This window comes from Daktulosphaira vitifoliae, unplaced genomic scaffold (genome assembly GCF_025091365.1).
Source record: "Daktulosphaira vitifoliae isolate Bord-2020 unplaced genomic scaffold, ASM2509136v1 Scaffold_1, whole genome shotgun sequence".
Taxonomy (NCBI): domain Eukaryota; kingdom Metazoa; phylum Arthropoda; class Insecta; order Hemiptera; family Phylloxeridae; genus Daktulosphaira; species Daktulosphaira vitifoliae.
This window is the reverse complement of record NW_026099572.1, coordinates 76,429,471-76,445,675: the sequence shown is the minus strand read 5'-3', so window position 1 is coordinate 76,445,675 and position 16,205 is coordinate 76,429,471. Positions and strand designations below refer to the sequence as shown.

The window sequence follows — 16,205 nt, the reverse complement described above, 5'->3', positions numbered from 1 at the left end:
GATAGGTATGACACCTCGCCTAGGTGGTGGCGACCCTTGCTACTCTAGCTAGTCGTTATGCAAGTGGCAAACCACGTTGTTTTTACAGGCCGATTTACTAATATAAAAGCCCGCTTGCAGTCTAATAGGATCGAAAAAAATCTAAAACCCGCTTATGGTGATTTTCCAAAAATTTGCATTAAGTATTTTAATGATATTTTTGCAGTAATAAACAAAGTTTTTAATGCTGTGACACGGTTCCGCGTCGCTTCGTGATACACGATACCCCGCGACTCGTGCCACCTTTATCAGCCGTCGCCCTACTATAAGTATTTGACTGACCAACACCGTGTGCTATACGCCACGTCTCAAAGTACAGCAAGTGCCGCACTGGCGACGACAACCCGCCTCAAATGATACGTTGAGTCTTCTTCCCGTTGCTAAAGTAACAACGTCGAGGTTGTACGCCACCGGCTCGACGAACCCATCCGCACCCGCACACCGTCGCCATTAACACCGCTATCATTTTGACGCCCGAAGATATTGCCGGACACCTCGTCGCCGACGCTAGTGAAAGTGCCGCGATATTATGCGAAAATTATTATTAACTGTGTTTGTTTGTTTTTAAATAACCTGTTGTTGAATAATAAACGGGACACGGGTCTTTACCCTCAAAAACTGTGTCGACTTCATTATTGCAACGTAAGTCGTGTCAACGGATGTCTTCATACAACATTTAAATTATGTTTACCTATCGATTAAATTTATATACGAACAAGAAGTAGAGTGAAAATTGAATTTTTTGGATTTATTAGTTTAAAGGACAAAAGTTTTGACATTTATCAGAAAAACATTCTCATTTTAAGGGACATTCCGAACAATCCGATCCACAGATAACAACACAACATGGCAACTTTTTATAGTATGGTTTACAGATTAGTTAATATTCAAATGAATAAAATGGATTTTTATAAAGAACTTCGGGTTATAAGAAAAATAACAAGATTTAATTGGTATAACAAAAACTAATTTCAAAATTAGTGCGAACACAAAAGTGAAAAGAGAAGGTGGGCAGCTAGTACACTCACTAGCGTGGGCAAAAAACAGTAATCAGATCGTCCATTTTATACTATATATTTTTTGGTACATAATCCCTCCATTAAAATAATGAAACTAATGATACGATCACATATACGTGATCATTAGGATGGATCAAAAAAAAGTCGATCTCCTAAATTTTAACGAGAACTATTTTAACTTTATTGTATACATTAAAATAGGCATTTTGTGAAAATTTGAGATTTTTAAAAAAAATTTTACTGTTGGCTCAACGTGTTTTTTGTATTTTGAACAAAAATACCCCAAAAAACGATCCCTGTTATTCAATTTTTGGTAAAATTTTATGATTAGTATCAAAATAGTTTTTTACTGTAGAATGCAAATTTTTTACTTTCAAAATTTTAAGTAAAAAATTGATAGCGTGGATATCATAATTAACGTCATTGTATGGTATATTTCTAGTAGGTCTCAAGTAAGCTTAAAATTTTATCGTATCCAGATGAGCTGCATGACGAGCACAATGACCTTGCCGTTCTTGCCTGGTAGCGATGGACCACCGTATTCCAAAAAGACCAAACTCATGGCCACTTTGAAACCTAAACAGCGATACGTCTTACACTACGTTAATCTTAAACAGGCGGTTGCCCACGGACTGCAAGTCGATAAATTATGTTTAATAATCCTATAAACTATAAGCGATTATACTAATATAAATATTTGTTCTGCAGGTGCACCGCATTTTAGAGTTTCAACAAAGTGCTTGGTTGAAACCATACATTGAGTTGAACACTGAAATGCGAAAATAGGCAGCAAATGCATTTGAAATAGCGTTTATATAAATATAATAAATTATATGAAGCTGGTTTTCTAATCATGAAGTTGAAAGGGTCCTAAAGATATTTAAAATAATATTCTTAATTCAATTATTTTCTATTTTATACACTACTTAAACACAAGGTGAAATACATATAAATGAAAACTCCTATAATTTTTAATACAATTAATATGTCAATGTTTTTTTTAATAATTTATGCATTCTTAGACTACGTTAAAATAGTATTTTTTTTTAATCAAAAAAAATTAAAATTCACTACCATTTAAAAAAATATGTTGACACCCCTATAAGTTATAAAAATTGATCCTAAAAATAATTTATGACTTGATAAATCAAGAGAAACATCCAACTAAACAAATTTTAATTTTCTCAACATTGAAATTATTTTGTGAGGAATTAAGTAGGTTATAATAAATGGATCACATTTAATAAACATACAAAATATATACTATAAACATATTTGTTCTCGCACAAATAATAATACATATAACTTGTAATAAGTATTTATAAATAATTTAGTCTACATTTGATCGAATTATTATTCGTATTCTTTTAATATATTAGCCGCGATAACAATTTTTTGGATTTCAGACGTCCCTTCGTATATTTCTGTTATTCTCGCATCTCTATAATATCGTTCAGCTGGCATGTCTGACACATAACCCATACCACCTAATATTTGAATGCATTGATGAGCATTAAACGTTGCTACTTCAGAAGCCGCTAATTTTGCCATTGCAGCTTCCTATACATTTTAATTCAATAATTAATTTTTAAAAAAATTACTCTTAAATTAATATGTAAAGCATAAATTGTAGTAGGTACAATTTATGCCTTAAAAAAATATTAGTTTCAATGAAATATATTATAATATGAACAAAAATATATATGACAATTTAATTTTTGTAATAAAAAAATTCAACATAATAATAAAAAAAATTAATTCTATGAAATGTTTAAACTTTAGTATGCATTTTCAAGGACGCTTGAGTACGTCGATTTAGAAATTATAATAAAGTGTCATCATTATAGCAACTTATTGATTATTTCTCATAGTTTAAGATATTGATTATTTCTCATAGTTTAAGATATTGTCGGGTATATTTTTAGAAAATATTTGTATACCACGTGTGTAGTTACAACACAGAAATTCATGAATTCACACGATTTTCTTCTATGATACACCGCTCTTTTTAACTCATATCTATAATGTAATTTTGGAAATATTTTAGGAGGTGGTTCAGATCTGATGGTCTTTTCCCTTAATATATGTCTGCTTAGAATTTTTTTTTTAGTACTTTGTGTAATTGGCTTTGTTATAATTCATAATAATAATTAATAAAACATACTTTCGTATGTGGTTTGTTCATGTCTTTCAAAGATGCGGCTCTCCAAGTCAACAGTCTAGCACTTTCTAATTTTAAAGCCATATCAGCAATTTTATTCTAGAAAATTTAAATTTTAAATACGGCATATTTTTTATAATATCTAATTGTTTGTAATAAAACTATGGAATTTATAAAAAAATGCATTAATACCTGAATTGTTTGCATTTTAGAAATCGGAGTTCCGAATGCAGTTCTTTTATTAGCATAATCAATTGCTAGTTCTAGAGAAGCTTGAGCAATACCACATGCTTGAGCTGCAATCCCTATACGGCCACCATCTACAAAAGAAATTTTAGTCGTTTCACAAAATATATTTTTTATGTATTGAAAAATTAAGTTGGGTATCTCAAAAAAATAAACAAGTTCTTTTATTATCTTAAAATATATTAATGTTTATAAAATATAAAGCTAACATTAAAATCAATGTGTGATCTTAAACAGAGAAACGAATGCGACCTTTAAAATGTTGACCAAGTTACTCCACTGAATAAAAATAAATTATTTTATACTATAGTAATATACCTAAAACTTTCATTGCATAATTAAATCCTTTTCCAAGTTCTCCAAGAATATTTTCTTCTGGTACTGGGCAATTTTCAAATATTAAATTGCAAGTCGAAGTTCCACGTATACCTGATTTATTTTCTTTTTTTCCCACAGAAAATCCTAATAATTATTCAATGCAAATTAAAATGACCTCAAATAAAATATTATTATTTTAAATTTAAATTTAAAATTTTTAAACTCTAAAAAATAAATAATAGAAAATTATCTCATTCAAACTTAGAACAACTTTAACTATTTTTATTAACTAAGCAAAACAATATGTAATAATTTTATAAATTGAATTAATTTATTAATAGTTGATAAATCTGGGAATAAATTAATTTTACAAATACAACCTTATGAATTTCTTATTTATTTTTACATTACGTATTTTTTTATGATTACTTCCTAAACGCTGAAAAAATTTGCGAAAACTTTTAACGGTGAAGTCACCGGTAATTGAAGTGTCGATATGCAGAGTATTACACTTTGTTCTGACATATCCGCATACTTTTCTTATTGTAAATTGTCAAAGCATCGTGGACACATCCTAAATATGTTCATTTTCTTTGTTTACAATACATACTGTATTATGGTTAAATAAGTGTTGTGTGAAAATCATACAAAGAAGGTGATGCGGTTATACACAAATGGTTAACTTTAATAGTTATAACTTTTGACAAACTGAAAGATTTTCTTACTTATTAATAGTGGTAAGTTTAACTCTTTACACCTTTTATAGGTAGATCTGATCTTAAAAATGTTGAATTCTTGTTATTAATCACATTTTTTTTAATTTCGATATTTTTGTTTATTTTTATAACTTATAAACCTACAACTGGCTATTAACTATATGGAAATAATGTTCTAGATGAGTTTGATTAGTAAATTTCAAAATTTTGATACGTATCATTAAAATTAAGGCTAAGAAAAAAAATTTATTTCTTTAAAAGGTAATGTCATAGACAAAAATATGTGGCATAGGAAACTTAGTGATCAGAAAAAATTAATTTAACACCCTAAACATTTTTATTCTAGTTGCGCCTATGCCCACTAAACATTTGGAGAACAATAATAGCAATAATAATAATCCTAATTATATAGTACGAAATATTTATTGTAGTTACAAATTTTAAATATTTCTAAAAAGTAATATAGCACATTGTAAAAAATTTTTTTTACAGTACCTTAATTATTTATTAGAATAATCATCTTCACTCCATTACCTAATAATTATAATTCATTACAATTTCATACCTAAAGTGAATAGATTTTTGTCATTAATAACTATTAATTTTGTTATGATATACAACAATGGATATTATAAACTTCAACTATATGCAAATACGCAATTTAATTTTATATACTCATTTGTATATTAAATATTTAAACTTATAAAATATGAAAGTTCAATAAGTTAATTATATATTAGATTTAATTATTATAATTATACTATAAGTTACTATCTAGTGTGAACGCTTATTTTATAATTTGTGTGATATTATGAAATTGTTAAATCAATCGTACTTTTTTATACCTGGAAAATTCTTTTTCACTAAAAATGCACTTATACCCTTATGTTTTTTTGAAGGATCCGTTGATGCAAAAACAACAGCGGCTTTCGATTCATATCCATTTGTACACCAAGCTTTTGTTCCATTAATGTAGTAAAGTGAATCCTTTTTAATAGCTTTTGTCTTAACTGCACTCGCATCACTCCCAGAACCTGTTTACTTTAGATATCATATTAAATTTTTCAAAATTATTTTTTATGAAGTTTATACCTGGCTCACTAATGGAGAATGAACCAATATTTTCACCATCCACAAATGGCCTAATAAACTCTTCCTTCTGTTTTTCGTTACCAAAATAATTGATGACGTTAAGATACATGTTATGAACAGCCATAATAGTACCAGATGATGCACAACATCTAAAATTAAAAGATTTATTTATATTTTAATATTAATTCAACGCTAAATAATTTGTTTCAGTCATACCTAGAAATTTCTTCTGTAGCAATTGCATATGACATACAGTCAAGACCTGTACCACCAACATCTTGTGGAATACAAATTGCCATAAGTCCTAACTCTCCCATTTTTTTTATCTAATGATATTTTTACATTATTATTTTGATTTAAAGTACAATTTTAATTACACATTACTTGTTTCTTGGGAAATATTTTTTCTTGGTCAGTTTTAGAAGCAATAGGTTTTAATTCTGCTTCTGAAAATTCCCTGCATGTCCGGTGTAACATCTTATGTGTTTCAGATAATGAAGACATGGATACTATGGTTTTTCTTTGCTCTATAATACAAGCTAAGTTGAATAAGCTTTGGTAAGATTTACTATTAATTCCTGTGCAAAAAAACTAGTATTATTATTTTTGTTTAATTGAATTAATTTTTATAATAAATATTATTGTTATTTATTAACACTACAAAATTATCATTGTGCCATTTGCTACCTAACATAGACGGGTTTTTTAATTTTTCCTTAGAGAACCTTGACATTTTTACATCAGAGACCCGTGGTGGTCCTCTTCCTTCCCCTCGATATCAGTTCTAAAATCTATTATTTTATCGAAGCTAAACATAGTTATCATATCAACTCTTCAAATAATACAATTTCTTTTTTTTAATAAAATATATTATAAAACATTAGGCAATAATAAAAAGTATGTTCATTTATTTATTAATTTTTAATACATACATGCATAGATTATTTGGCAGGTTTAAATTAACCCCTTACCTGCCCACAGGAGGGATTCAAAATAATAACTTTTTCACAAAAAATTAACTTTTTCAACATAACTTTCGAAAGTGTTCCGGAAACTAACACGTTTATATATTATTATTTTAAGGATTATTTAATATACTTTAGTATTAAAAAAAAAATTCTGTCTTTATTTTGTCTTCACGGTGAAATCAAACATAAAATTAATTTTAAAAAATGCGATTTTTGTAAAAATATTCTTTTTTATATTTTTAACTTTATAATGCTATAACTTTTAGAAAAATGTATTGATCATTATTTTTTTTTTAAGTACTATATATATTTATTTATTTACTTATTCATATATTACACTTATAAATCATTAAACTTATAACCAAAATATAAATAAGCAAATAGGAAATCATGTAGCTTTTGGAATAATCCATTAATTTTTTTTAATTAAACATTATCTACAGATTTGTATCGAAGCGTTTTTTATGATAGTAATTTTAATAACTGCCAGATATCATCTATACTGAACCGAACTATGCTACGTCCCCACTGTGCTAGGTTTTTTATTTTGTGTGAAGCTAATTCATTAACCAAGGGGACTTGTTGCGCTTGATATTTTAAAGCTTATAACCTTATAAATTGTAAAAACGAAACCCTAAACTTGATTACAACTAAAGGTAAATAAATAACCTTTTAATTCATATATTATTTTGCGGGTCGCAAAAAAAACAGAAAAAGTGCAATGTATTAACTTATATAAACATAAATCACAAGATGCTTCTATGAGAAAATTTTCAGTATTCAATACAATATTAATAAAACAATAATTTTAATGAACCAATTATGATATGACGCAAATAAATAAAATGTAAATATTAGTCACTAGTTTGAAACGATAAGGCGTAAGGTCAATTTCAATTCATACTGTTTTAGTATGCTGTTTGTAATTGAAAAAGAAAAATACGTTCACGAATATATTAAAATTTCTTAGTAATAATTAACTTAGCAAAATTTTATAACAATACTAGATATTTTAATTAACTAATACTAATATTACATAACTATTATAATTATTAAATCGAAGGCATAACAAAAATAACACCAGATACATAAATACCATATATATGTAAAAGTACAGTAAAATGTTCATCCAGATTTTAAAAAATAAAAAATTAACATTTGTATTTTGATAACAATAATTAGAAAGGAACATGTTTTATCAAGCATTTTGCACCTTTTGTTAAACATCATTTATGACTAAATTTCAATACAAATAACAACATAGGAGTAACATTAATTAATTGATTTAAACTGCAGTATTATTTTCATAGTTTATAAATTAAAATATGTTTAGACACACACAAAATAAAAAAATTCTGTTATAACACGCATCAAATAATTTAGTACATTACATTTTCATAGTTACCAAAAGTTATTGTTTTATCAATAACGAATATCCGACTTAGTAGTAATATTAAAAGATAAATCATTGTTAGTATTTAACATTATTCAGTCGGTAATATTTTTTTTTTATGGACGGACTTATAAATAATGATTTTGAGGATAATGGAATTGATATTTTGGCTGATGAGTTGGAAAAACTTCAAAGACAATTTATGCTCATGGAGAGCAATAAAAAAGCCTATACAGAGGAAATGGGCATTTACCTAGCTAAACAAAGGTATAATAAGGCTAATAATAAATTTGAATTTGTTATAATAAATTTAATTAAATTAATGATTCAATTTTTAATCTAGAAAGATGATATTTACATTAGAACAAGAAAAAATGAATCTATTACAAGAAGTAAATATAATCACAAACAAACGAAAAAAATCGGACACTTCATACTTAAAAGAATGTTTAATTAATAAATGGAATGATTTTGTATGTGCAAACGATGAACTTAATGAACAGAAAAAATATGATTACGAAATCGATAAAGAAATATGTAAAATTCAAAACGAACTTGATAATAAATTAAAACAACAAAGAGAACCTTCAGCTAATCGATTGAAAACAAAAACTGGAAAAAATATTAATAAGCATGAAGAGTTGTTAGAAAATAAAATACACGTAGTAAGATTACTTGAACAAAGCGCCATTGGCATAATGATTATTTGATCCTGGGAGAGCATGTACATAAAAAAAATAAGGAATACTCTCTAAAAGGGAAAATATTGAATCTTCGCCATTTAATTATTTATGTTTTGGGGTTGTGAAATTCATACCCTCCCCGTAATTTTACTAGTACAAATTAATAAATTTAAATAAAAATCATTTTTTTTATTTATTGTCTTAATCAATTTAATTGAAATATTCTTCAATATAGCTTATATACTGATTTTTGTCCAGAAAACCGTTAAGTTCAATAATGTTTTGACTGAAAATGCTCATCTTCGAAAAGAAATTGATCATTTACTTGTGCAGCGATCTCAATTCAATGAAACTTACAAACGTTTAGTGACTCAATTAGACGAAAATAAAAGAATTATAATGGAATTAATTGAGCAAGCAACAATAGCCTATGAACAAAGGTAAATCTGAAAATAATAGTATTTTATATGATCAGTATTAATTCAAATATTTGAAATTTGATCAATTGTAAAACAGATCAACACATATTTGGTGATATTTACCAGAATTAGCCTTAAGGGAAAGAATAATCTCATGCAAAAAAAATGTTTGAAACCTACTTTTTGTTGATTAAACTATAGTCCAACTAATTGTACTGATAGTCTTAATATACAGAGTGTTCAGTAAGTAAGGAATCAGATTTCTATTGTTCTCATGTTTATAACAATTTACCTGTTTCCTTACTTACTGAACATTCTGTATAGTGTTCAGTAAGTAAAGAAATGGATTTCTATTGTTCTCATTGTTTGTAATAATTGACCTGTTTTCTTTTTGAACACTCTATATATCAGGACTAGGCGTTACAATAGACTATTTTAGATAAATATTTACCTAAAAATATTCTATTGTAATATGAACAATATAAGAAAAAAGTTTGTATTATTATATTTTAACACGCTTTAAATAAAAAGGGAAGATGCACAAAATAAATTGAAAGATATGAGTAATGAAGATAAACAACAAATAGCCATACACAGGTCGGAAGTTAAAGAATTACAAAGACAATACGATCGAGATTTGAAACTACAAGATTTTTTGTTAGTTAAAGGTAAAATAATTAAATAAATTTGAGGTATTTCAATTTAAATAATTGTACCTCAGGAAATAATATAATGACTAAAAATAAAAAGTTATAAATTACGTTAATCACGCCTAAGAATTTTGTTTCTACTTTTTAGTAAATTTTAGCTTTAATTTAAGCAAACATTTTGTAAACCATATAGAAACTTAAATATTTAGTTAATTAAATTACTAAAATTATATTACAGGTCAACGTCGTATGTTAATGGATTACGACGAAAAGGAAAAAGAAAAAAAACAATCTGAGCAAAGTTACCAGAAAGATAATTCGGAGAAATGGTCTGATTTAATAGGATGGTTACAACTTTATTTAGGAGAGCAAAATGTAGATCGAATTGTTGATTTATTTATTCGTCAAGAAGAGGAAAATTTTGCGTTATTTACTTATATTAATGAGTTGAATAGTGAAGTAGGTTGTGTTATAATAAAGATAAAGGTTCTAATTACTATATCATTGGTGAAACTACGTCACGGCGGAATCCTAATCTAATATTTTAGACACTTTATAATAATTATAAAGTATTAGGCCAGGCTTCAATAATAGGTCATTAATATTAGGTCATTTATGAAATTTGCAATACTTCTAATCGTGGGCATCCAACGTTTAGAAGTAATCAAAATGTTTTAAATGTTCAAAAACTAAATTAGTTTGGTTATTTTAAATAACGAAATTTAAAAAGTTTTTTTTGGTAGACAATAACTCTTCCTGTTTAATATTCCTTCTCAGATATAAGACTAAACTATTCTATATTCATTATTTCACGATTAAATAAAATGTAATATGAAAATATTACTAGTCTGTTATGATCAGGCCTATATTTAAGTAGTGGCAGATAGGGGCAACTGTCCACAGTGATATTATTTTAGGAGCGCCAAATTGGAAATAGTCAATAATTTAAATTTTAGGAGAAACCTATTTGTCCTAAAGACAAATAGGTTAAATATATAGATTAGTACTATTATAAAGAATATTTAGAATAAAAAAATATAGAAAAACTTTAGAAGAAATAAAATTTTCAACAATTATATGATTATTAATATTTTTGTAATATTTTATTTCTATAAACTGTAGTCCAATTTAATATAGTTAATATTTGTAATTTATTAAATTAATTTGTAACCTTAATTTTAGTTTTAGGCATATAGAACATATTTTATAAAACATGAAAAGAGAAATAGAAATAAAATCCAATTTCCTATGAAGAATAATTATAATAATAAATTCTAATTGTTAATAATTATTATTTCATTAAAAATAAATTATATTTTCTGTCATTAGGTAGATGATTTACAAAAAGATACCAAAACTCTTACATCTCGAGTAGAAGAGCAAAAAAAGGTTAATGAAGCGAGAGCAGTAAAACAAGCTGAAAATATGAATACACTTAGAATGGAATTAACAAAATTAAAAGAAAATTTTATTGAAGAAGATATTAAAATTAAATTGGTGCATTCTGAACTAGACAAATTATTGAGTTCTACAGAGAAATTATTTATGTCAATTAATTGTGACGATTCGCCAATATTTAAAGTTTTTGGTAATTATTTTTATAATATCACGTATTTTTTTAATACTCTTACAGTAATAGCGTTATAATACAATATTCAATACAAATTATACTATTACCAGTACAATTATTTCATTTAATTATCATGGAACCAATAAAGAAATAAAGACCTAACAAAAATTTTGCCGTATTTTTCAAAAACAAATTTTTCATGAAACGGAAAAAACTAAATGAACTCATATAAAATCGTTATTTGTACACTATTATCTAATACATTTTAAAAATATTTCATTATGTATTTTATATATAGAAGTCTATGTATAAAATACTGAAGACTTATTGCAAAAAAGATTTAAGTGCGTTTTAGTCTTTTTCAGTTGAGCAATTTAAATTTTTTTTTTATATCTCATGAATTATCACTTTTTTAATGTAATCTAGTAACTTAAATATTGAGTTTTTACTATCCAAAAATATACATAACAAATTTTACTCTAAATTAATAAATCAGTGAATTTTTTTTTTCCACTAAATTATCAAATTTATAGTCAAGCGATAATGACATTAATCTTTTAATAAAAAAAAAATCTTTTTAAATTATAGTATATATTAAAGTTTTTGTTAAGTCTTCAAATCTAAAAACAATTCACGATAACTCATATAATACTATTATATATATATATATACTTTATTTTTTTTTAAGAAATTTAATTCAGTTAAAAACAAAAACTCATAAAAAATTAGAACTAAAAATAATGAACACTAACAGCTTGAACCTATGAAATTCGTTTATATCTTTTTATCGGACCAAATACTTCAATTGATATTATTTAATATTACTTACTTAGTAACATAACCATTTCGTATATTTAATTAATTCCAATAATAATTAGTTTTTGGTAAATACACGTCGTTATCTTCGCAAAATTCACAACACAGTGAACCCTATTTTAATATGGTAAAAATTTAGGTCAATTCTTATGAATTAAACATGAACTACTACAGTTGTGATGATCAATCAACGCAAGCTATTGCTGAAAGTTTATCAAAGTTATTAGTTAAATAGCTATATGAAACGAAAACATATTGATAACAATGTTTCTTTTCTATTTGAATTTTAAAATAAAAATAGAAACATATTCTATAGAAATTTTTTTTTTTTTGGATTCTCTTAATTAAATAATTTTTTTGTCTAGGTATTAGTGCCGCAAAAACTAAGTGTATAATGTGTGCAATCCTTGAAATTATATATATATTAGGAGGGGGCTGTTATTTTTTTAATATAGAGTGGGAAAGAGGGTACTATACGCATTAGGGTGGCCCTTAAAAATCGAATGTCTTTTTTTTTTTTACGCTACCCCTTAATTTTTTTTTAATGGTCAAAAAAATGAGCTGTGCAAAATTTGGGACCAATCCGTTAAGGTTAACCCGTGCCCCCGGGCCTATTAAGTTGAGTTATAGAGTCAAATTTAATAGAAATAACTGATCTATGTCTCATAACTTTTTTTGCTCTTAACTTAGAATAATAAAAGTAAAACTCAAGTAAAGGAAATTTTACAGGAAATTCAAAAATAATAACTTCAATGTTGTTTTCTCAATAAATAGCCCACAAAAACACTACATACAGTAAAAAACATGTAAAAGTCTTAAAATACGTTATAACTGATTTTGTTGATTTTTAATTATTTATTTTCATTTTATTTTTTGGAAAACGCATATTCATTTAAAAAAAGATTCTAGAAGTTTAATTTTTTATGCCAAGTACGATAATTATATTAGATTTATTATTTTATGGACAGTTAATTAATGATTAATTACAAACCTAACAGTTTAATTTAATTGTTATTAACAATTTTTAATTTATTTTTTTTTAAATAATAATAACTTTAAAAAAAATATTTTAACAATAATTAAATTATATTATTATAATATATTTTTTGATAATGTACTTTTTTTACAATTAGGAAATTTTTTCCGATAATTACTTACTATTTGTAAAACGTATTGTTTCTGTTCTTCATTTGTAGTTAATATATTAATGTAGTCTTAGATTAATTTAATGCCACGCTAGGCTGTATCATTAATGACTCGTAATTTACTTATAGTATTTAAAGCATTTATGTAACTGTTGTTCGCACTCCAAAATGATGGATCAATTTTCAAAAAATCAGTGTTCAGATTAAATAGTTGTAAATTTGATGGTAACTTACTACCAGTTATTTCGTGGGAATAATTACCAATAAGATAAATATTAGTTCGTAATACTTTAAAAGACGCTAAAAGTATTGTACATTTGTGATTAAAACGTATCATTTAATATATAATAATAAACAGGTAAAATATATTTAACGTGTTCACAAATTGTCTGCTGCATTTATACGACACAAATTATGTCAGTTGTCGAAAATAACTCAAATATTCTTATCTTTAATAATAATATAATTGGTACTATCTTAAAGTAATTCAGTAAACCAAAATTGATATATTGATACGACAAAATGTAATAATACAATCAATTTTGTTAAATTTGTAATTAATCATTAATTAACTGTCCATAAAATAATAAATCTAATATAATTATCGTACTTGGCATAAAAAATTAAACTTCTAGAATCTTTTTTTAAACGAATATGCGTTTTCTAAAAAATAAAATGAAAATAAATAATTAAAAATCAACAAAATCAGTTATAACGTATTTTAAGACTTTTACATGTTTTTTACTGTATGTAGTGTTTTTGTGGGCTATTTATTGAGAAAACAACATTGAAGTTATTATTTTTGAATTTCTTGTAAAATTTCCTTTACTTGAGTTTTACTTTTATTATTCTAAGTTAAGAGAAAAAAAAGTTATGAGACATAGATCAGTTATTTCTATTAAATTTGACTCTTCGACTCAACTTAATAGGCCCGGGGGCACGGGTTAACCTTAACGGATCGGTCCCAAATTTTGCACAGCTCATTTTTTTGACCATTAAAAAAAAATTAAGGGGTAGCGTAAAAAAAAAAAAGACATTCGATTTTTGAGGGCCACCCTAATACGCATACAAGCCCCTAACTCAGTAGATGTGGCTATACAATGAATATTACAGATTTTTGTTATTGTAATTTTGATTAAAAATGGAATACTTCAATAAAAGTTAAGGTAGTAACCTATTTCATAGTTAATATAGTACTGGCTTTCGAGTTAAGTTTATATTTGCGTAAATTAATCTAATTTATAAGTTAAATACCCAAATATTAAAACTATAAATTATAACAATGACAACATTTTTTTAGATCGATTTGGAATCATAAATTCTAAAATATAGTAATATTAGTTAAATATTTTTTTTAAATATTAAACAATTGATGTTTAACAAATAAAATTTAGTGCTGAGATAAACAAAAGTCAAATTAATTTTTCTGCTGGTTAGTTATTTTTGAAATCTTCCTCTTGTAATTTTATATAATAAAGAAAATTAAAAAATCTAGTGGTTATGTCATTAAAACTACATAAAGCGTTGATAAATATAACTACGTTAATTTTAAATTAGCGTATTGCATTATATATAATAATTATTATAGTTATAATTATTATAAAATTTATTTATTTAAACTTTATAAGATACAGAAAAGTTTAGGAATATTATTATTATCAGTGATTATAACAAATTTATATCTTTATCTCAACCTTCTGTTTTTGGACCAAAAAATTTTCTTATTACATATAAATTAAACTATGAAATTGTAATTTTTTTAAAGATAATTTACAATTATTTTATTAGTAAGGGTCAATCCATGCCAAATCATCCAGAAGTGGTTGCACGGCCACCTCATATTTTTCTTAAATTTTCAGGGTTTATTATTTATGCTANGCCACCTCATATTTTTCTTAAATTTTCAGGGTTTATTATTTATGCTATAATTAGATTAAAACAATTTTTTTTTTATGATCTTCCGATTTTTATGGCTATTTTAATGTAAAAAATGTTAAAAATAGCCAGAACGTTAAAAAACACACAGATTATTCAATATTAACTCAATCGACTTAAAATATTAGGATTGATCTTATTATAACTTATATTTCACATTAAAAAAAAAAATTTATGTGAAATTTCAAACTTAAATGACTTTCTAAAAATGGTGCTTTTTTTGAGAAAATTGATATTTATTTAGATAAAGACAATAAAGACAAACAACGCCAAAACATTAGATTTAAAATTTAAAATATCCACAATACAACCTATAAAACCTATACACAATTCTCACAGAAAAGTTTATATGTAATAATTATAATATATAATAGTTACATTATATTGTAATATATTACATATACAGTAATATATAAAAAAATTACAAAATATGGTTTGAAAACAACAAAAAACTATCATTAAATTACATGATTTTGAACGGATTTTTACTGATTTTCTAATGCTAAATTTTACATGTTAAACTTTTTTCTCAAACTTCAAATTTTTATGGTGTATTAAGCAGATATATAACTAAAAAATTTAAAAAAAAATTTTTTGAAATTAGGTCCCCCAACAGAGATAATGCACCTAGAATACATGTCTTTTTATAAAATTTCTAACTTTGTAAGCCTCTAAATCCCAAGAAAATTGTTTTAAATATTTGAAATTTAGTTAGAACATAGATTATATACTATATAAAACCACATTTGAAAATCACTATAAAATAATAACTTCTTAATGGTTTTAGGTGAGCTCAAAAACGCCAATTTTCTCAAAAAAAGCACCATTTTTAGAAAGTCATTTAAGTTTGAAATTTCACATAAATTTTTTTTTTTTTAATGTTAACTTTAAGTTATAATCAGGTCAATCCTAAAATTTTAAGTCGATTGAGTTAATATTGAATAATTTGTGTGTTTTTTAACGTTCTGGCTATTTTTAACATTTTTTACATTGAAATAGCCATAAAAATCGGAAGGTCATAAAAAAAAAAAAAAA

General features: G+C 25.3%; 2 protein-coding genes across 4 annotated transcripts in view; one reads left to right on the top strand and one right to left on the bottom strand.

Annotated features, from left to right (window-relative positions):
- Nucleotides 1-2,278: 2,278 nt before the first annotated feature.
- Nucleotides 2,279-12,318, bottom strand: LOC126896851 (short-chain specific acyl-CoA dehydrogenase, mitochondrial-like). 2 transcript variants are annotated; one of them, XM_050669978.1, is made up of 9 exons: nucleotides 12,104-12,318; nucleotides 5,976-6,169; nucleotides 5,808-5,917; nucleotides 5,592-5,740; nucleotides 5,345-5,533; nucleotides 3,784-3,927; nucleotides 3,412-3,539; nucleotides 3,223-3,318; nucleotides 2,279-2,618 (listed from the first exon to the last, which is right to left on the bottom strand). In XM_050669978.1, the coding sequence occupies exons 1-9, from the start codon at nucleotides 12,117-12,119 to the stop codon at nucleotides 2,412-2,414; spliced, it is 1,233 nt and encodes a 410-aa protein (XP_050525935.1). In that variant the 5' UTR covers nucleotides 12,120-12,318; the 3' UTR covers nucleotides 2,279-2,411. The 2 variants fall into 2 exon arrangements, with proteins under 2 accessions (XP_050525935.1, XP_050525934.1); XM_050669977.1 differs by lacking the exon at nucleotides 12,104-12,318 and adding an exon at nucleotides 6,279-6,678.
- Nucleotides 7,913-16,205, top strand: part of LOC126896850 (coiled-coil domain-containing protein 63-like) — a 10,634-nt gene continuing 2,341 nt past the window's right edge. The window contains exons 1-6 of one of the 2 annotated variants that reach the window (XM_050669975.1): nucleotides 7,913-8,219; nucleotides 8,296-8,617; nucleotides 8,894-9,075; nucleotides 9,586-9,722; nucleotides 9,943-10,167; nucleotides 11,038-11,292. In XM_050669975.1, coding sequence (XP_050525932.1) covers nucleotides 8,071-8,219; nucleotides 8,296-8,617; nucleotides 8,894-9,075; nucleotides 9,586-9,722; nucleotides 9,943-10,167; nucleotides 11,038-11,292 — 1,270 coding nt within the window. In that variant the 5' untranslated portion in view covers nucleotides 7,913-8,070. The remainder of the gene's footprint in view (nucleotides 8,220-8,295; nucleotides 8,618-8,893; nucleotides 9,076-9,585; nucleotides 9,723-9,942; nucleotides 10,168-11,037; nucleotides 11,293-16,205) is intronic. The other variant, XM_050669976.1, reaches the window with a different exon arrangement.

What these genes read in the sequence shown, in the direction of transcription:
- LOC126896851 (XM_050669977.1), bottom strand. Translation starts at nt 6,324, where the DNA reads ATGTCAAGGTTCTCTAAGGAAAAATTAAAAAACCCGTCTATGTTAG. An exon ending in ATTCTCCATTAGTGAGCCAG is followed by an intron (nt 5,534 to 5,591) that starts GTATAAACTTCA and finishes TAAAGTAAACAG; the next exon opens with GTTCTGGGAGTGATGCGAGT. An exon ending in AGTGAAAAAGAATTTTCCAG is followed by an intron (nt 3,928 to 5,344) that starts GTATAAAAAAGT and finishes AATAATTATTAG; the next exon opens with GATTTTCTGTGGGAAAAAAA.